This window comes from Acartia tonsa, chromosome 12 (assembly GCF_053477335.1).
Source record: "Acartia tonsa isolate MP-2025a chromosome 12, ASM5347733v1, whole genome shotgun sequence".
Classification (NCBI taxonomy): domain Eukaryota; kingdom Metazoa; phylum Arthropoda; class Copepoda; order Calanoida; family Acartiidae; genus Acartia; species Acartia tonsa.
Genome location: NC_137271.1, coordinates 17,032,495 through 17,050,668, shown reverse-complemented (window position 1 = coordinate 17,050,668; position 18,174 = coordinate 17,032,495). Strand labels below are relative to the sequence as shown.

General features: G+C 31.7%; 2 protein-coding genes across 6 annotated transcripts in view; one reads left to right on the top strand and one right to left on the bottom strand.

The window, feature by feature from the left end:
- LOC145334640 (chymotrypsinogen A-like) overlaps positions 1–4,093 on the top strand; it is a 32,441-nt gene extending 28,348 nt beyond the window's left edge. For all 3 annotated transcript variants that reach the window (XM_080180176.1, XM_080180175.1, XM_080180174.1), the window contains 8 exons: positions 639–702; positions 772–821; positions 887–975; positions 1,046–1,074; positions 2,217–2,274; positions 2,612–2,694; positions 2,833–2,901; positions 3,827–4,093. In XM_080180176.1, coding sequence (XP_080036302.1) covers positions 639–702; positions 772–821; positions 887–975; positions 1,046–1,074; positions 2,217–2,274; positions 2,612–2,694; positions 2,833–2,901; positions 3,827–3,869 — 485 coding nt within the window. In that variant the 3' untranslated portion in view covers positions 3,870–4,093. The remainder of the gene's footprint in view (positions 1–638; positions 703–771; positions 822–886; positions 976–1,045; positions 1,075–2,216; positions 2,275–2,611; positions 2,695–2,832; positions 2,902–3,826) is intronic.
- Positions 4,094–6,548: 2,455 nt separating this feature from the next.
- On the bottom strand, positions 6,549–15,621 carry LOC145334202 (uncharacterized). 3 transcript variants are annotated; one of them, XM_080179573.1, is made up of 11 exons: positions 15,488–15,621; positions 15,013–15,071; positions 14,449–14,530; positions 13,040–13,117; positions 12,419–12,489; positions 11,669–11,778; positions 9,778–9,821; positions 8,136–8,182; positions 7,625–7,696; positions 7,081–7,188; positions 6,549–6,660 (listed from the first exon to the last, which is right to left on the bottom strand). In XM_080179573.1, exons 2-11 carry the CDS (start codon positions 15,045–15,047, stop codon positions 6,606–6,608), a joined length of 702 nt encoding a protein of 233 aa, XP_080035699.1. In that variant the 5' UTR covers positions 15,048–15,071; positions 15,488–15,621; the 3' UTR covers positions 6,549–6,605. The 3 variants fall into 3 exon arrangements, with proteins under 3 accessions (XP_080035699.1, XP_080035700.1, XP_080035701.1); XM_080179574.1 differs by having other exon boundaries at positions 6,549–6,621; XM_080179575.1 differs by lacking the exons at positions 14,449–14,530; positions 15,013–15,071; positions 15,488–15,621 and adding an exon at positions 14,421–14,432.
- Between the last annotated feature and the right edge of the window lie 2,553 nt (positions 15,622–18,174).

The following is an 18,174-nucleotide window of genomic DNA, read 5'->3' as shown; positions in this document are numbered from 1 at the left end:
CGCAGCGCGACTAAACATTTTAAATTCATTTCTCTACGTAGCGCGACTATGCTAGCGACACTATGCGGCGGAAATATTTAATATTTTTGATTTTATTGTGATTTCTCTTGGGAGGGTGGTGGTACCCTCCCCCAAAATAGTTATAAACCTTTCCGGGACCTATGAGAAGCTACCCTGTTACAGAGAACCCGATCGGTTCAGCGGTTAGCGAGATCCTTTGGTACAGACACACAGATACACACACAGATACACACACAGATACACACACAGACACACATACAAACATCCTGTTACTTTAGTATAAGGACTAGTGGCTACGTCCTATATGCCTCTGGGGGCACTTGAGAGGAGAGGAAGTCAACACTCCTCACCCCCCCCCCCCCCCTCCCACTTTATATTTAAGTTTTGAAATAAAAGATTATTTTTTTTTTGGGGGGGGGGGGGATATTTTTTTCTAGGTGCAATTAATCTTTGAATGGTAATGGTATCCTTTCCTAAAATAGTTATAACCCTTCCCTAGACCTATAAGAAGCTACACTATAAAGGAAAACCATATTGGTTCAGCTGTTAGTGAGATCATTCGCTACAGACAAAAAATGCTTACTACTTTATATAATAGAATTATTTTGTATTTTAAGGACTTCCAAATGAATTGAGAAGATTGAACATTAATAACTATGAACAAGACATTATTGGAGTAAGGTATGAAGTAATATATATATTTATAAAATAATGAAGTAATAATTTTTTCAACACTAATGCATATTTCAGAGCCCATGCAATTGGATGGGGTTATACTACTACAAATTTTACACTAGATAGTAAGTTAATAAAAAGATTTTTAAAATACAAAAAACTTTAATTATTACATGTTTATTCTACATAGGCAATGAAGATTCCAAATCCAAGACTGGTTCCAAATTTGCTAAAGATATTCAGCAGAAAGTTGATCTACCCATACTGAGTAACAATGAGGTATTGTTTTTTTCAGCAGTTATTAAATACTATTTAATAACTTTTATATATTTAATTAATTATTTTTCAGTGTGAAAAACTTTTTGACAACAGATTGAGGTTTGATTAAGTTTAATTGATTTATTATAATTAGTATTTTATTATATTTATAATAAATGTGCTGTGTCATTCTTAAAACAACTCTTTAACCCTTACAGATCGGGGAGGGGGGGCTAAATCAGCCCCCCCTCTAGTTTTTTCAATATCATTTTTTTTGTAGGTAAGATAGAGATCTGTGACTTCATGACTTTTTAAGTTTAGTAATTTTACGTCGGCAAGAGTTGATTTCATAAATATATCTGGTCTGTGTCGGTCGAGGTGTCCGGTCAAAGTCGGTTAGATGACATCAAAATTATATAAATTCTAAATAAATCTTAATTTCTACATTATGACTTTTGTGTACAAGGTAGAGACCTAATTTATTTTGGCGAATACTTAGATATCAATAAACATCTGAGAAAAGTGATGTTATGACCGTTTGACCGCTCCTTGACCGATTTCATGACCAAATTTAAGTCCTAAAAATTTTTGTGGTGAATCCTTGAGCAATAATAAACTTCCGTGAATAGTAAGATAATGACTGTTTGACCACTTCTTGGCCGATTTTTGAACGATTTTCAATTTCCTACCTGTAATTTTGCCGTTTGTAAGCTGCCAGCTGCCCAATTTCAAAACAGCTCTAGACCAGTTAAATTTGTTACTAATCTTTTATTGTGATAAGAAGCAGATACAAATATTAATTGGCGCCGCCAACCACCGTTTTACCACCGTAACCGCCGAAAATGGCGGTTTCCGTTATTTGCCGTCTTTCGGCGATGGTTAGAAAAAGTTATTTTTTTTTTGTTATAAAAAATAAAAGTTCCACCTAAAATTTTGTAATCCTAGCTTTAAAATAGGCTGCTCTACAGCTGTTTTAATACTTAGCGACTGGCCGCTAAAAAGCGGCTAAATAGCGGTCTGGCCGCAATCACTAGAAAAAGTAATTTTCTCTAAAAATACACATGAACCACCAGAAAAATTTTTTATGTCTCTATCTGTAACAGGAGTCGAGAAAGGGGGTTGGGGCTAAATTACCCCCCTCTCCCGATCTATTAGGGTGGGAATTGGAGCCCGATCTGTAAGGGTTAAAAAATTTGTCTACATTCAAAAATAAAAATCTAGTTGATTACTGATATTTTATATTTCCAAAAATTTATTATTAGCTTTGATGATGGAAAAAGAATGTGTGCAGGTGGAGAGCAAGGAAAGGATTCATGCAAAGTAATTTTTACATTTAAAAAAAAATACTTTTTGTCCAACAAATATTGAATTGAAATAACCTAGAAACATTTGTTTGAAATAGATTAATTGTATGATGTTTCATTATCTGTTAAAATTTAGTTTTCTAATAATTTTTTTAACAGTATGCCTGCTGCAAATACCTGTGACTTACTTTTAGTTTACAAACATATAATTACTAAGGGTATGCTTGAAAATTTTTGTTTTATTTTTACAGGGTGACTCAGGAGGGCCACTTGTTATTAATAAGACTTACTTTTAGTTTACAAACATATAATTACTAAGGGTATGCTTGAAAATTTTTGTTTTATTTTTACAGGGTGACTCAGGAGGGCCACTTGTTATTAATAAATTTGTTAAATCAACTAAAAACTTGGTGCCAGATCAAGAAGAATCAGTGTGGTAGGTCATCTATTCTTTAAATATTTTAATTTTAATTTCTTTGAGTACTACCTTACTCTCTTTCTTATATCAACTAGTATATTATGTTTAAAAAGTTAACAATGTATTGTGTGTATTAATATGTTGTAAATTTTGAAGGGTTCAAGTTGGTTTGACTAGTTTTGGATCAAACAAATGTGGATCAGGAAAACCTGGAGTATACACCAGGTGAATTTAGTTTTATAAAAATAAGTAATGGGACTGTCAAGTATTTTTTACTATTGGCTGCGTCCCTAGCATCTAGGGGCTCATCCAAAGACTTAAATCTGAAAATGAAAAAGCCTAAATTCATCACGGGACCTATAAGAAGATTACCTAAGATAGAGTACCCAGTCAGCTTAGTAGTTATTAAGGATTTAAGCGTCAGACAAAAAACCCTTACTGCTTTATATAATTACTAGCAGCTATGCCCCTAGAGACCTCTAGGGGCACTTGAGGAGGGGAGAGTCGAATTTGTCAAACCAACTTATTATTTTAGATCTAAAAAGAAAAATTTAATAAAAGATTTGGGGGGTGGGGATTTTTTTTTTTTTTGGGGGGGGGGGGAGTTGCATCACCATTTTAAATTTTAGTTAAAAATATCTTTTTTTATTTTTTTTTGGGGGGGGGATTTTTTTCTAGGAGCGATTTATCTTGGAAGGGTGGTGGTACCCTCCTCAAAAATAGTTATAAACCTTCCCGGGACCTATAAGAAGCTACCCTGTTAAGGAGAACCCGATCGGTTCAGCGGTTAGCGAGATCATTTGGCACAAACAGACAGACACACAGACAGACAGACATCGTACTACTTTGTATTATAGATATTTATAATTCTTGGATAAAAATACATTTCCTATGTACCCTAATCTATGCTGTTCAACCTAAAACATCCTAATTAAAAGAGATAATTGTCATAAATAGATCAACATAATTCCTAGCTGTTTTCGATTTATTTATTTTCAAACAAAAAAAAATAATTACTAATTCATATTTTATTAACGTTGTAATTAGGAATGTCTATATGAAATTACTTCTCAGTCCAAGTATACATTATATTTATTAGATTAGACCTTTTTGAAATTGCCTTCTTTTTTGATATAATATATTTTTTTAGGATAACAAAGTACATTGATTGGATTAAGCAGAATCTGAACTGAAAGAATTCAATTTCTCCTGCTTTTCAAACCCACACATCATATGCAATGGCTATCATTATTACATATTACTACTGTAGTTTTGCTTTATAATTTTTTTGCTTATAAAAAAATATAGTAATAATATTAATAGTTTTGATAGTTACTCAGTAAAATGTTACTAACCTATGCTTTAATTTAAGGAATGAGGAAAATACAAATGAAATTAATCTTATTAAGCAACATAATGTTTAAGTTCTTTTACAATTTACATAAAAATAATGTAGGATTTGAACATTTGAGGATTTGAAAACTAAAAATTGTATTTGTTTTTTTTAAAAAAAGTTGTTTTCTTATATGGTTTTCATAGGGCACAAAATTAATCATAAATTTTTTCACTAGATGTTTTGAAATATAAATATCTAAAATCTAATTTAATATGCTTTTGCTAAATTTAACTTGTTTTCTTTCTTTAACCCTTAACGTTCGGGGGATGGGCGTTGAACGCTCCCCCCCCCCTCCGGTTTTTTCTTTGTATGAAAGATAGAGAGATATAGCTGAGTGACATTTTAGATATGGCTATGACACATATCTGAAAGTTGGAATTTTTTTTTAATATCTCAATCCTTGCGGGTGCAGGATGCCAGCAAAAATATTTTTTGACTTAAACAAAGCATTTTATCTTACCACAATACTAATATATCCTCTAGTAGTAAACCCTTGTTTAAAATATAGGTGTTCAAGTTAATTTCAGGTTCCAGGTATGATTTTGCAGGTCATAATCCTCCAGGTCTCCAGAAATCTTTAAAAACCTCCTGTGACAGCAATTTTCTTACATGTCTACATAACGTATTAAAATTTCATTAAGATCGTTTTCTCGCCAACTACGGCGACTAGCAGCTGCCAAGTACATCTGCGGTCGCCGAAATTAATGTTTTGAGATTTATAATATAAGATATACATAAAGATAAACATTTTCTGAAAAAATTGTTCTTCTAGTTTAAAGAAATAAGAAACTTTTAAAATTTTTATGTAAAAGAGAACCTAAACTAAGGTTGTTAATAAAAGGGTGGAGGAAGCGAAAATTGACTTTGACTCACTTATAGTCAGAAATTCATTATCAAACAGGCGAAATGCACAATATTTTTAGCCCTCTAGCACTACTAGGAGCTGGGCGACGTTTCTGTAGATATTGAATTTAGTATTGCCAAACTTGTGTAAAATTAAACATGTGAATGTAACCTCTGCGTTATTAGGGATAGAAGCGAAGCTTCTCTACAGTAACGTCCGTACGTCGTGTTCTGCAGCTCGCGCTTGTTACGCAAATCATGCATAGATTGTAGATTAACAATTAAGGGTCTTTTACATTAAAAGATGAAATAAACAGAGCTGGATCTATAAATCATTTTAGTGGTGCGCCGATTTTCTGCCAATCACAGCGCGCCATTTCATAAAATACTGTGCTCTCATTGGTGGAAAGTTGGCTTACCCCGATCTGGCTCACCACTAAAATAATTTAAAGATCCAGCTCAGGAATGAGGATTTAAGACAAAGTTAATTATAAGGTAGCTATGGATCTAAACAAGAAACAATAATTTAAAATTTATTCTTTTTCAGTTCTTTAAATTCAGAAATTAAACCATTTAAGTAAAAAAATAAAGTTAATTACTTTTGTAAAATTTTCTATAATTAAATTAAATTATACTTATATACTAAATTATAAATTCAACAATCTACATTCAAATTATTAAGTGAAAAGATTGATTTTGATAATCATTTTGCATTTTTTCAACAAACTTTAAGTAGCTTGTCATAAATATGTTTAAAAATCAATCAAATCATAAATCTCTTTTATTCAAATCCATTCAATATCAGACAACCTTAAAGATCCTTATTCTAATTTTGATAAAATATATAAAAAAAAATAATACATATTGTTACCTAACTTTAAAGAAATAATTTATTTATGTAAATAAAAACTTAATTCTGACAAAAAAACATAATCAATTAACTATTTTCAAATCAGGTAATCAGAGAAGTTCGGACGTGAAATATTCATAACAGCTGATGTAAAATAAAAACAGCTGATTGTAGGTTTTTCCGCGCAATTCTTCTCAAAACAGCTGATTGTAGGGTGTAGCTGGTTTTGATCCCGTTATTAGGACTTTTTTCAGTCTGCTACAAATAGTAGAACAAGAAAATTACAAAATTTTAGAATAAAGCTAAAAGAAATATACAACCACAGTTTTAAGACTTAAGAATATTTTGAAACAGATTTTTATCCACGAACAGAAACAGTTTTTTTATTTCACAAAAATTTGATAATTTATTGAACTCTTTTCTATCAGCAAAATTGTTTCACATATTCTTCTCACTTCTTTTGTGGCTCATCAATTTCTTTCACTGTGAAAATGTCAATGGAATTTTTAAAACCCAATTATAACAAAATAAGGTTACAGGGTAAGAAAATGCAAGTTTCTTTAGGGCTTTTTATAGTGCTTATTAAAAATGATGTTATACTGGCCTACTATTGGGTAATTAAAATGTATACAGGCCTGCCATTGGTAATTTAGCCTGTGTATTGGCCTATCATTGGTCATTTGTATTGCATAACGTCATTTTTTGTAAAGGCATTATAGTTTTTTCAACTAAATCTCTTTCTACTTTTAGTAGTTTGATAAATTCCATTAATTCCTTTGTTATAATTTTCGCATGTAGTTTGTAACTGTACACACACACAGACGGAGCAGGAGTTGGTACTCAGTGGTAGGCAGATCTAATCGCACGTTTGGTTGGACCAAACAGGAACATATTTCTACAAAATATTATTTCAAATATTTATATAAAATATGCTGGGCTGTTTTATCCAACAAATAAAAGCTATTCCAGTATGGCTTGCTTAGCAACCATAATATCCGCTGGCATAGAAACGGCTCTTAGTCATACTGAAAAATCAATTAAAGATCGTAGTACAGGCAAGTATCAACATATATATCATAAAATCAATATCAGCTTTGTAAGCCTGGGCATTCGACCACTAGGGGATTCCAAAACTGGTATCAGATTTATGATTTTATTTTAATATTCTTAGAAAATTGTCTGTAATATGATGTTGTACATTATTTTTCAGTATGACCAAAAACCGGTTTTAATCTAGCGGATATTAATCGGTATCGAAGCCCTTCTGAAAACTGTTTTTAAATTATTTTTCTCCAAAATGTAAAAATAAAATCACCTTGGACAATGTACTTTCAAAATGTTATCTTTAGTGAGTCTGCTGGTAAGTTTATCTGTAATGCATCCCTCTGGCAGCTGGAATCTTCTCTCAATACTCTGGCTAAAGCTAAATTTTAAAATCAGTAAGAAAATCATGTTAGATCAAAATTAAATAAACAAAAAGAAGTTTTCAAATAGCAAATTTACTTATTGTCAGTGTGTTTAATCTTTAGATGTTGTTTTAAAAACATGAATATTTGTTGGTTTGATAAAAAAAATTGTGTTATTTTATAAAAAAAAACCATCTAGTTTAAATCTATACTACTCTTACTTACTTAAATTCAGTGTCAACACCCTCCCTTCCCCCTTAAATTTAATATTTATATGCCTGTCATTCCCTTTTTCCTTCTAACAATTTCATCCCCCCCCCCCCCCCGGTGAATCGATATGCACGTCACTGTTTAAGACTGTTAATTAACCCAACTAATCCTATCGGTGGGTACAATCTATTATGGTTGCAATTCATAAGAGCAGTTTTTATGCCCTGACTTATTTTTTCTCACCTGGACTGGTTGTTTGCTTTCATTTCCAGCGTAGATTTACCCGCTCTTACAATCACTGTATCTCCAGAAACACTAAACATAAGGTTTAATAAAATATGGGCAGATTTTTCAAAAATATCTTTGAACATCCTGCAAACACACCTATTAAGCAACAGGTACATTTTTAAATGTGATTGATCATACATATGTCATGAGATTAATTGTGTAATCAAAACTTCATATATCTGACAGAAAACAACAGATTTAAAAGCCTAACAAAATCATAAAGTTCTATCTTTTGGATAATTTTGTTTGGTCTCAAATCAAGCCAATTTCTATTACCCTACACAACAGAATATTGTGGAGATATAATGATATTTCTGGTAAGTTAGCTTCCTGAAGGCTGCGTCTGGAGCCAATGCAGTGGGTTAAGCCATGATAAGGCTGAAGATCAAAGTTAAAGTTACAAGATATAGCATTAGCATCTCTTGTATGCTTCGGTGGTTTAAGAAAAATCCAAAATAAAACAAACCTGAGTTTGATACCTTCTGGGTCATATTCTCCAACGTCCACTTCCAGCTAAAAAAAATAAAAAAGGGTTTTCAAATTATATTTCATGAAGAAGGATTTTACATGATTTGTTTTCTTTTTCATTAAACTGAAGATACATTGTCTATATTAATTACTGTTGAAAGAAATGTATATTATAAGCAAGTATATCAGTAACAGGATGTCTGTATATTAATGTTATAGGTCAACAGAGTGTTTATATATTTGTCATCTTCCTAAGGTCAATTACCCCCCCCCCCCCCCAGAATAAAAATAAACTACTACCCTCCTAAGAAAATATTTTTTCCACTTTTTCCTTGTAAAACTTAATTTAAGTGGATGGTCGACTTTGCCCCTTCCTTAAAGTGCCCCAAAAGGCCTTTGATGTGTTGGGGTCTAGTGTCTCATAAAGAAAATTTAATTTACATTAGACTTTTATTTTTAATATTATATAGATCTATTAAGACATTAAAGATTTTTGCTACATTTCTTACACTAAACTTAGTTGAATAACTGATTTAAATACATTTATAAGAAGTATTATTTATATTTTAAATATTTCACTAAAGAAAAAAGATGATCTAATTCTAATGGTGCTCAATCGTCTCTACATACAAATACTTCTGCAAATATCACAATTCAAAGTTTTGCAAAGTAATCAATCATATTTTCTAATTTTGATAAAATAACATTAGTACATTAGAAGCATAAATTGTATGGGATGTTAAAAAATAGCATAAAACTAACTGAAAACACTGAACTTTTTCTGATATAGGATGTAATAGTCTGAAACTTTTTCCAGTATGGCTTCGAAATCGATTAATGTCCGCAGGATTAGAACCGGTTCTCTGTCATACTGAAAAATTACGTATATCATCGTATTATATACAATTTTCTACGAATATTGAAATGAAAAATCTTAAAATTATTACCAGTTTCGTTAGCGTGGGCCTTTGACCCCTTGAGGCTAACAACAGTGTTATCTTATAATTTTTAAAAGCGAAGCTTTTCTATAATTAGGGTCGGTCCGTCCGTACGTCCGTCCGTCCGTACGTCCGTAACGGATAGCTTTTTTCGTTAATTTTGGCATGTTAGAATTGTCCTATCGATTTCAAATTTTGCATGGTGATTCCTTTAGTAGTTAGGTACGATTTAGAAAGCGTAGCAACTCTATAATCATCACCAAAATGTCCGTACGTCCATTTTAAACATGTTGATTTTTTTTACTTTTTTAACAACAAATTTTTATGTGATCTAATCATCCGATTGATCTGATTTTTTGTATATTAATTCCTGGGACAACAAAGTATAATTTAATAAGCGAAGCAACTCTATAATCAAGTCCTAAAAATGTAAGTATGTCCATAAACATTATCCTGTATCAAGCAGTTTTTCAACAAATTTACTTACAATTTTGCTTTGACTCTTATAAATTTATATTATGATTATTCAGTTATGACACTATACATGTGTTAATGTCCGTTTGTCCTACCGTTTCAGTGCTTCGCTTTTATGGATGTTGTCATCCTTGTTTTTTTAAATTCCGCGGGAAGCTCTTTATAATGCGATACTATAAAAAAATTCATTTTATTTTGGCGGATTTTGTGGAACATAAATGTATTTACCTCCCACTCATCAGGAGCATCCTTGATTGTGTGGGATCTGAAACCTGAAATATTATAATAGTCAGCCAACAGGGATCTCAAGGGATAAGATAATCATAAAAATATTTACCCCCAAATGATACACTAATTCTTGGAATAATGTTACTTTGTACAATCCAATCCTAACATGATCTGTTCACTTAAAGTTTTTAAGCTAACAATATACAGTCCATTGTTCCATCCCACTCTAAGTCAGAAACGTAGACAGAAAATTTGAAGAAAAAATACAAGGATAATGTCTGGCCATAATTAGTGCAGCCAAAACAGGAAGAATTATGCAGAATTAACAGAGATATATTGCACCAAATTAAAAATGATTATTTGATTCTGTCGTAACAAGCAGGGAGTAAGGGAGGGGACAATGGGCAATTAATTCAATATAAGAGTTATCAAAGAAAGGGCATGAAATCCAGTTTAATCCAATAAATTTGTAGGAAATTACAAAGGGATTGTTAATTGAATAATAGATTTCCATAGCGTCATGTAAAATGAAATCACAACTTGTTTTTGATGAAATATATTGAGGTTTTTTTGGTGTGATTTTTATATTAAAAGATTATTGGACCCGGCCTGCTCCTAGCAAGAATATGACTGCCCCTTTTTATTCTGTTTATTTCCCTTGCCCCTTGCCCCTTTCCCCCACCTCCCTTCTCCCTTCTCCCCGTCTGCTACATTCCAAACTATCACAATGAGTGTCTATTTCCCTTCCCCCCACTTCCCTTATCCCGTCTCCCCGTCTGCAATATTCAAAACATACATAACAAGTAGCGGCATTCTATGCGCAAGTCCCCAAACTCAGTCAGAAACTGCTAAATTCTTGCACATTCCCTTTAAGCCAGTCCCCAAAGTCTGAGACTCCTAGAAATTTAATATTCGATCCATTGTCCCCTCCCTTACTCCCTGCGTAACAAGTGTAATACATAAATGATTCTGTAATTTTGTGCCTGAGGTTTGGAGAAAATTGCATTGCTGAAAATTTAGATATTTAAAACAATACCAAATCTATATAAAAAGTTAATATTTATGTGAACAATCCTAAAAGTACATTATAACTTATCTAAACATGTAATAAGTGTTTTGACTGCAGCATATTTAGAATTATTGAAATAATTTGCTCAGTTTGCAAAAACTGAACATGCTTACATAAAGAGTTACAAATAGCATACAGAGATTAATAGTATTAGCCATTTACATAAACAAAAGAACGGATCATGATAATAAAATGTATAATATATGATTATCATATAAAACACATTGATTAAATCGCGGTTTGGACAAAAATTGTTAAGACATATGACCAAATTGACAAAAGACATAATGTAAACATGACTTATTCCTGGTGGTCTTAACCCTCTGCGGCCTATGCATGCGGTGCCCTAAACCTGTGATGCTACCCTGTACCCAACATAACCTAACCTAACCTGAGGTAAAACACTTAAACAAAAAATGTTTGTTTTTTTGTCTCATGAGGTATTTAGTCTATTATGATTTTTATAGTGCTAATAAAATATGACATTATACTGGCCATCTATTGATCAATAAATATGTATACTGGCCTACCATTGGTAATTTAGACTGTGTATTGGCCTATCATTGGTTATGTAGCTGTGTTTAGTGCCCTAGGAAAATGGGGATAGATGCCCCAGCTTTTGGCCTACCTATTCTATTGACATCATAGTAGAGGGACAGAAAAAGGGAAGGGGGAATTAAATTAGAAAAGAGATGGGGCATAGGGTATGTCCTGGCCTCAATAGAATAGGTACACCAAAAGCAGTGACATATATCCCCATTTTGCTAGAACACTTTCGACAGCTACGAGGAAAGGAGATACTAATGAAAATCTTCATCTCACCTTCAACGTTGAAAGTATTGATGCCCCCACCCCCAGAGGAAAATTGTGGGAAGTTTGCTTGGTAGGGGGAGAGAGCCCATTCAGGTACCTGGGGCTGGTGAGGCGCCATCCTGAAATTAAACAGCGGATTCAAAACCCCTTGATTGTTCAACCTTTGTTTTGAGATCCAAAATGTGCTTAGTATGAGCTAGAAAAATCTATACCATAGGATTCCCCTTTGTTTTAACTTTCCCCTTTTTTTTCCTCTTTACATTTGACTTATGGTATAATTAAATAAATATAGGTTCCTTATGATATGAAATTCTTCATTAGGTAGCTGTTAAAAGATAGTGGCTACAAAGACCAAATAGATTGTGTCAAAAATGATCCATGTGACGTCATAAAAATAAGGGAGATGAGAGGAGAATTGGGAAAGAAAACCCCTAAAAAAGAGATGGATAATCCCTCATTTTTATGACGTCCCATGGATTATTTTTGACACAATTTGGTCTTTTTCATATTGGCAAATGGAGTTGTATATTAATTTAACTAACATTGTCCTACAACTCCTTGAAAGAAACAACTTTTATTTACCCAGAGGCCGTGATTCAGCAAATTAATTTATTTGAAATTAATAAATATCTTGATATTTACGTGGAGTAATGTTGGCGTAAAACTTATTGTGTTCTGTAACTAAAGGGGAGTAGGGTGTGAGAAAATGTTCACTTATAATTGTTTGTCAGAATCCTGGTCCCTTGTTCCTGGATTTACCTTTTATGCATATCTCTCTCAATTTCAGCCAGGCCAGACTCAAATTTGATCATGTCTTTTTCTACATTGTCCTAAACAAATGCATAATTTCTAAAAGCGTAGCTCATGATTTAAACTATTATGGTATGTTTGTCATCACTTCATGGCCAATGTGTAGATTATGATATTTAATTAGAAATAAAGAGAAAATATATATATTCTTCAGGCCTTACCCCTGCGAATGACCCTGGGGGGGTTACCCTATACCCAATTTAATGTAACCTAAATTAAAATGCTAACCTCCCCTCCCCTTCTTTTTTCTTTTCAAATTAAGAAACAACACACCACCTAGCATTATTTACAGAAACTACTCCATCAATTGAATATATTGTATTTATCAACCTAAATTATAAACAGCTTTCCGCGAATAATAAAATAAAATAATAATTAAAATTTGTTAGCCCTGACTGAGGGGACGAAGGCCAGGGCTAACAAAACCAAAAGCATTCTGTTTTTTTATGTCATTATCCGGGGAAAGCTGTCTCTAGTACTATACGATACATGATATTTTAGTATAGCTCAGAACCGTGTCTAATCCAACGGTTATTAATCGGTTTCCAAGCCATACTGGAAAATGCTTACCCAGAAATCTCCAGTCTTTTTCATCATAAGATTTCTGTCATTCTCAAATTCTGACCAGCTTGAAGAAAACAAAGGTACCTAGAAAGATAGATAGTTAATCATGTTTCAAGAGAAATGCGTTTTTTAAAAACTTAATTAGGCATAGAAAATGAAACAATTATATAAAATGCTTTATATATTTGAAAAACCTATTCTGGGACATTTATGTTTCAAATATTTAAAAAGGATTTTTTCGACAAATTATGCCTTAAAACCGGTTTTTCCGAATGCCTTATTTTTGAAGATTTACAGAATTGAAGGTTGTGAAAAAAATGTGCACATTTTTAAAATTCAAATTACGCAGCTTGTATTAATAGTAGAAAAACGTTATGCATACCGTTGGAATTGTCATAAACTCTAGTTTTTGGAAATTTAAGTGCCATTTTTGTGCTATTTTTAGTTCAGGAGCTACGTTGAAAAATGTGAGAACAGTTGAAAAGTTTTTATTAAGTTGGGACATGTTATCACGTAGCTCCTAAACTATAGCACATGAATGGTTTTTATATATGTAAAACCTAGAGCTTATGACGATTCTAACTGTATGCATAACATTTTTCTACTATTAATTTGAATTTTTAAAATGTGCACATGTTTTCCACAACCTTGAATTCCGTAAATCTTCAAAAATAAGGCCTTTGGAAAAACCGGTTTTTGAGTCTTAATTTGTCCAAAAAATTAAAAATCATTTTAAAAATATTTGAAACATAAATGTCCCAGAACAGGTTTTCTAAATCTATAAAGCATTTTACATAATTGTTTTATTTAATATGCATAATTCAGTTTTTTATAAACGCACTTCTCTTGAAACACCCTGTAGATATCTAGGAAAATAGGTAGTCAATTATAGATATCTAGAAAGATAGGTAGTAAATTATAGATATCTAGAAAGATAGATAGTTAATTATAGATATCGTGGAAAATAGTTAGTCAATTATAGATATCTAGAAAGATAGTTAGTAAATTATAGACATCTAGGAAGATAGATAGTCAATTATAGATATCTAGGAAGATAGATAGTAAACTATAGATATTTAGAAAGATAGATAGTCAATCATAGATATCTAGAAAGATAGTTAGTCAATTATAGACATCTAGAATGATAAATACCTAATGATAGATGTCTAGAAAGATAGATAGCTAGACATTAGACATAGATCTTTGGATTTATAGTTGATGTAAATATTTTAGTAATAGAAAGATAATACAAAGTAGTAAGTTTTTTTTGTCTGAGGCAAGGAAAATGTCTGAATAGGTAGTACACAAATAAATATTAATGACCATACTTTTATTAAAAGAAGAAAATGTACCAAAGAAAGATTTAATGTTAGGATTAATAACTTACTGTCATGAAGTTATCATTAATAACTTACTGTCATGAAGTTATCAGTCTTGCTGTTGAGATGAGTTATTCTCTCAGGTCCAATATGTCCGCCACTGCGACTGGAAGATGAACTTAAAAAAAAGATCAGATTTAGATTTATAATATTTATATTTTTAAGAATGATTGACAGACCGATGAACTAAAAAAAATGTATCCTGGATGCTATTTTTATTGTCTGGTATTGATTTGTATAGGGAATCCTCACAAAAAAAATGAAACGGTAGTCCCTGAATTGCAGCCAAAAATTCAGATTGTCCCCATGGCGTAACGTATGGACCGACAAAGTGAAGTATAGAGTACCTTCGCTACTAAAAACGTTGATATTTTTTTTGGAAGCCTCCAATAATATTGCATGAGCAAAATAAGTTTTTTTTCTGTCCTTAAAATCCATAAAACTGATATAATTGTATTCACTAAGTTGGATAGGTATTTGTCGGGGGAAGTAGGACATTTCCCTTAAGGCAAGCAATGACCTCCACTTTTTCATTTGATATTTATAAAACTGCAAGAACAATTAAAACTAATAACTAAAAAGTAATAGTTTTAAAATTACCTTTTTGATGACATGTTTCTGATTTGATGCTGCATTTTTGTGCTATGTGTGGATTTTAACTAGGCAACAAATAGTTTTATACAATACAGAAAATTTTAATATAGTAATAACTTTTAATTGGCTAAAAAGTTGCAGACCATGTTGTAAGTGGCATAGAAACTCAAAAATTCACTTTTTCTGTCTTTCAGTCAGTCCGTTGGTCATACATTCCGTGGAAATCTGATTTTCTTAGCTGCTATTCGGGATAGACGACTGATTTTTTTGCGAAGTTTCCTTATACCAAGAAGCAGTAATTTACTGTGTTCGAAGGTCTGTCATTGGCACTACAAAATATGAATTTTTAAAAATATTGATTTTTTTTCTGTAATAAATGCTCTTTAAAACTCCTTGTTTATGATCCATCTTTGATTTTATGCTTTGCTACTTATGGATGTTGTCATCCTTGTTTTGAATCTGTATTGTATAATAAAAACACCTAATATGATATCACTGCTTGTAGTGTGGTTACTGGGAGTCTCCAAATTGCTCGCTATTCCTCTCAAAGCCTAGTTACTAACTAGTTAATTACTGCTTTGGAGCTAAAACTCTGCCTTTGTTACTCTCTTTCTGAAATAGAATATATATTAAATTAATTTTAATTAATAACAAGGAGGCAGAGACAGCAAATCTAAAGAATTAAAGTTTGTCAAAGAGTTAAAAGTAGCAAGTTTTATCTAATGAATGATCATAAATAGCTAAAGAAATTTGGGGAATAGTCCCTTTCGTAACATCGCCCCATATGGGGCGATTCGTCGTATTTTTAAAATGGCTTTTTTAGGTGATTGCCCCCCGCAGGGGCTAGAAATAGGAGAAAAGCTACTGTGAAAAATACTTAGAATCGCCCCATAAGGTGCGATGATACGAAAGGGACTATACCCGAAATTTGTAATGAAAAAGAAAATGGGTTTAGATGATATTATAAAAATAACAATTGTCAATAATAAATAATTTTTAACTAGGGACACATGAGGAGAGTAGGGAGGGGGGTGATTTGCCCATTCGTTTTCAGTTTTAGTTTTAAAAAGGTATAGTATAGGTTTTTGTTTTTGGTATGTTTTAGAGGAGGCTTTTTTTTCCTGGGGGAATGGAGAAACCCATCTGTAAAAAAGTTATGAACCTTCCCTGGACCCATAAAGAAACTCCTTATATCGGTTCACTGTTCAGCATTCAGAAAGATTCTTCGCAACAGATAAAAAAGCTTACTACTTTATAGCAGTGTCTTATTTCAAAAGTATTTTGCAATTTGACATTAAATATGACAAAATACAATTAAAGTATTTTTGTTGGTATCTTAAAAATAGTTGAAAATGTTACATAAAAACGTTTTTGTCTTTTATCTATTAAACGTTATCTATCAAAGAAAAAAACTTATTTCACTTCTTCACATAAATTCATGATTGCTTACTTTTTAATTTGTGAATTATTATAGGTGAAATAAATCATAAAAAATGCTTAATATGTATAATTAAAGTTTATGGATATTATCAAATAAATATTCAATCATACTTTTTTTGTCTTTGTGTATGTTTCTGATTTATATCGCATTTATTTTAGGGAAGGAAAAGTATTTTTAAAAATATAATAATCAATGAAATTGTTCTAAGTCGTACTGAAAAATGATATATGGCAGCGTATTATTACAGGCAATTTTACACGAATATGAAAATAAAAATCATTAAATCAATTTAACTCCTAGAACTTTTTATTTTAATATCTGTGGAAAGCTGTCAAGAATACAATGCGAGAAATAACTATTTGATATATGTATGTTCTGTTATTATATTTTATTTTTAAGATAATATGTCACTATTCCTGTTATTTTTAGTTGCATTGACAATGTAGAAGGAAAAATGATTTTTAAAATGGAAACAAAAGACTAAAACCAAACAATAAACAAAAAGCACAAAAACAAAACCCAAAGCTTATCACTAAACTTGTTTTTAAACATTAATATTTTGAGTCATAACACATTTTTCAACTAGTAAATTATTATTAATTTTCAAGGAAAAGGTTAAAATTCAAAATGTCAACAGATCACAGATTCAATTATCAAAAAATTGAATAAATGTTGCTTAAATCACGCAATAGATGGATGGATAAAAAGAAAAGGTGAAAAGGAGAAAAATATGGATAGATTGGAATATATGTGGATAAACGACCTTCACAACTATGCGGACACAAAGCAACTACCACCATCACTAGCTACCACTGCAAGAGCTTTCAAAAAAAAAGAGAGATTATTATTATGAGCATACTCAATTTTTCGGGGGGTTTATGCCTCTTTCCCCATCTTACACCCGCCCCCTCGCCCCATTCTCCCCCCCCCCCCAAATCTGATGTAAGTTGTTGTTATATTGGCAACAACAACAACTCTGTGTTGTTGTGGTGGTGGTGCCCCCTGATGTTGCAATTACATAAAACAACAAAAAATCCACCAAAATGCAAAAGCTCTATAAAAAAAATCTTCTAAAAATTTTGTGAAAAGATACATAATTTCTTAAATAATACAAATATATCTTTTTTTAGAATACATTTTTAATCTTTTCTATAATCTATCTTTTTTCATGAACGTACATGAATGCAGTGTGGTTTTCACAGGTTATAAGGAGAGAGAGAGAGAGAGGAATTTTTGTTGGTTAAAAACGAGAGAGAGAGAGATCGGAATGTGGGTAGATGAAAAGTCAGAGAGAGAGGAGTGCTCAAAAACTTTGGAATTTCTGTAAGTGAAATTGTTCAATATTCTCCTAGTGAGCTTTTTGTAGTGAAGCTAAACAATAATTCAAAATGTTCGTTTGTTTGTAAGATCAGGGGAAAACATGAATTTCTTGGCTGCCTAAATTTTTTCAACATCCATCTAGAATTTAATTATCGTGGTCCGTAAGTACGTCAATAATAAAAAGACCAATTCTATGTAAATTGGTTTGGTATTTTTTACTTTGCATAATGGTTTATGAAACTAAACATCTGCCTAATTTATTTCATGGATCTAAGGGGATAAGACAATAGAGATTAATTGTATTAAACCCACAAACAAAATAATTTCTTCTGCAGATAAAAATTATTGGTGAAAAAATCACTTCCAGTTTGTACCATCCAATCAAGATCGTTTAAAAATATCGCAAT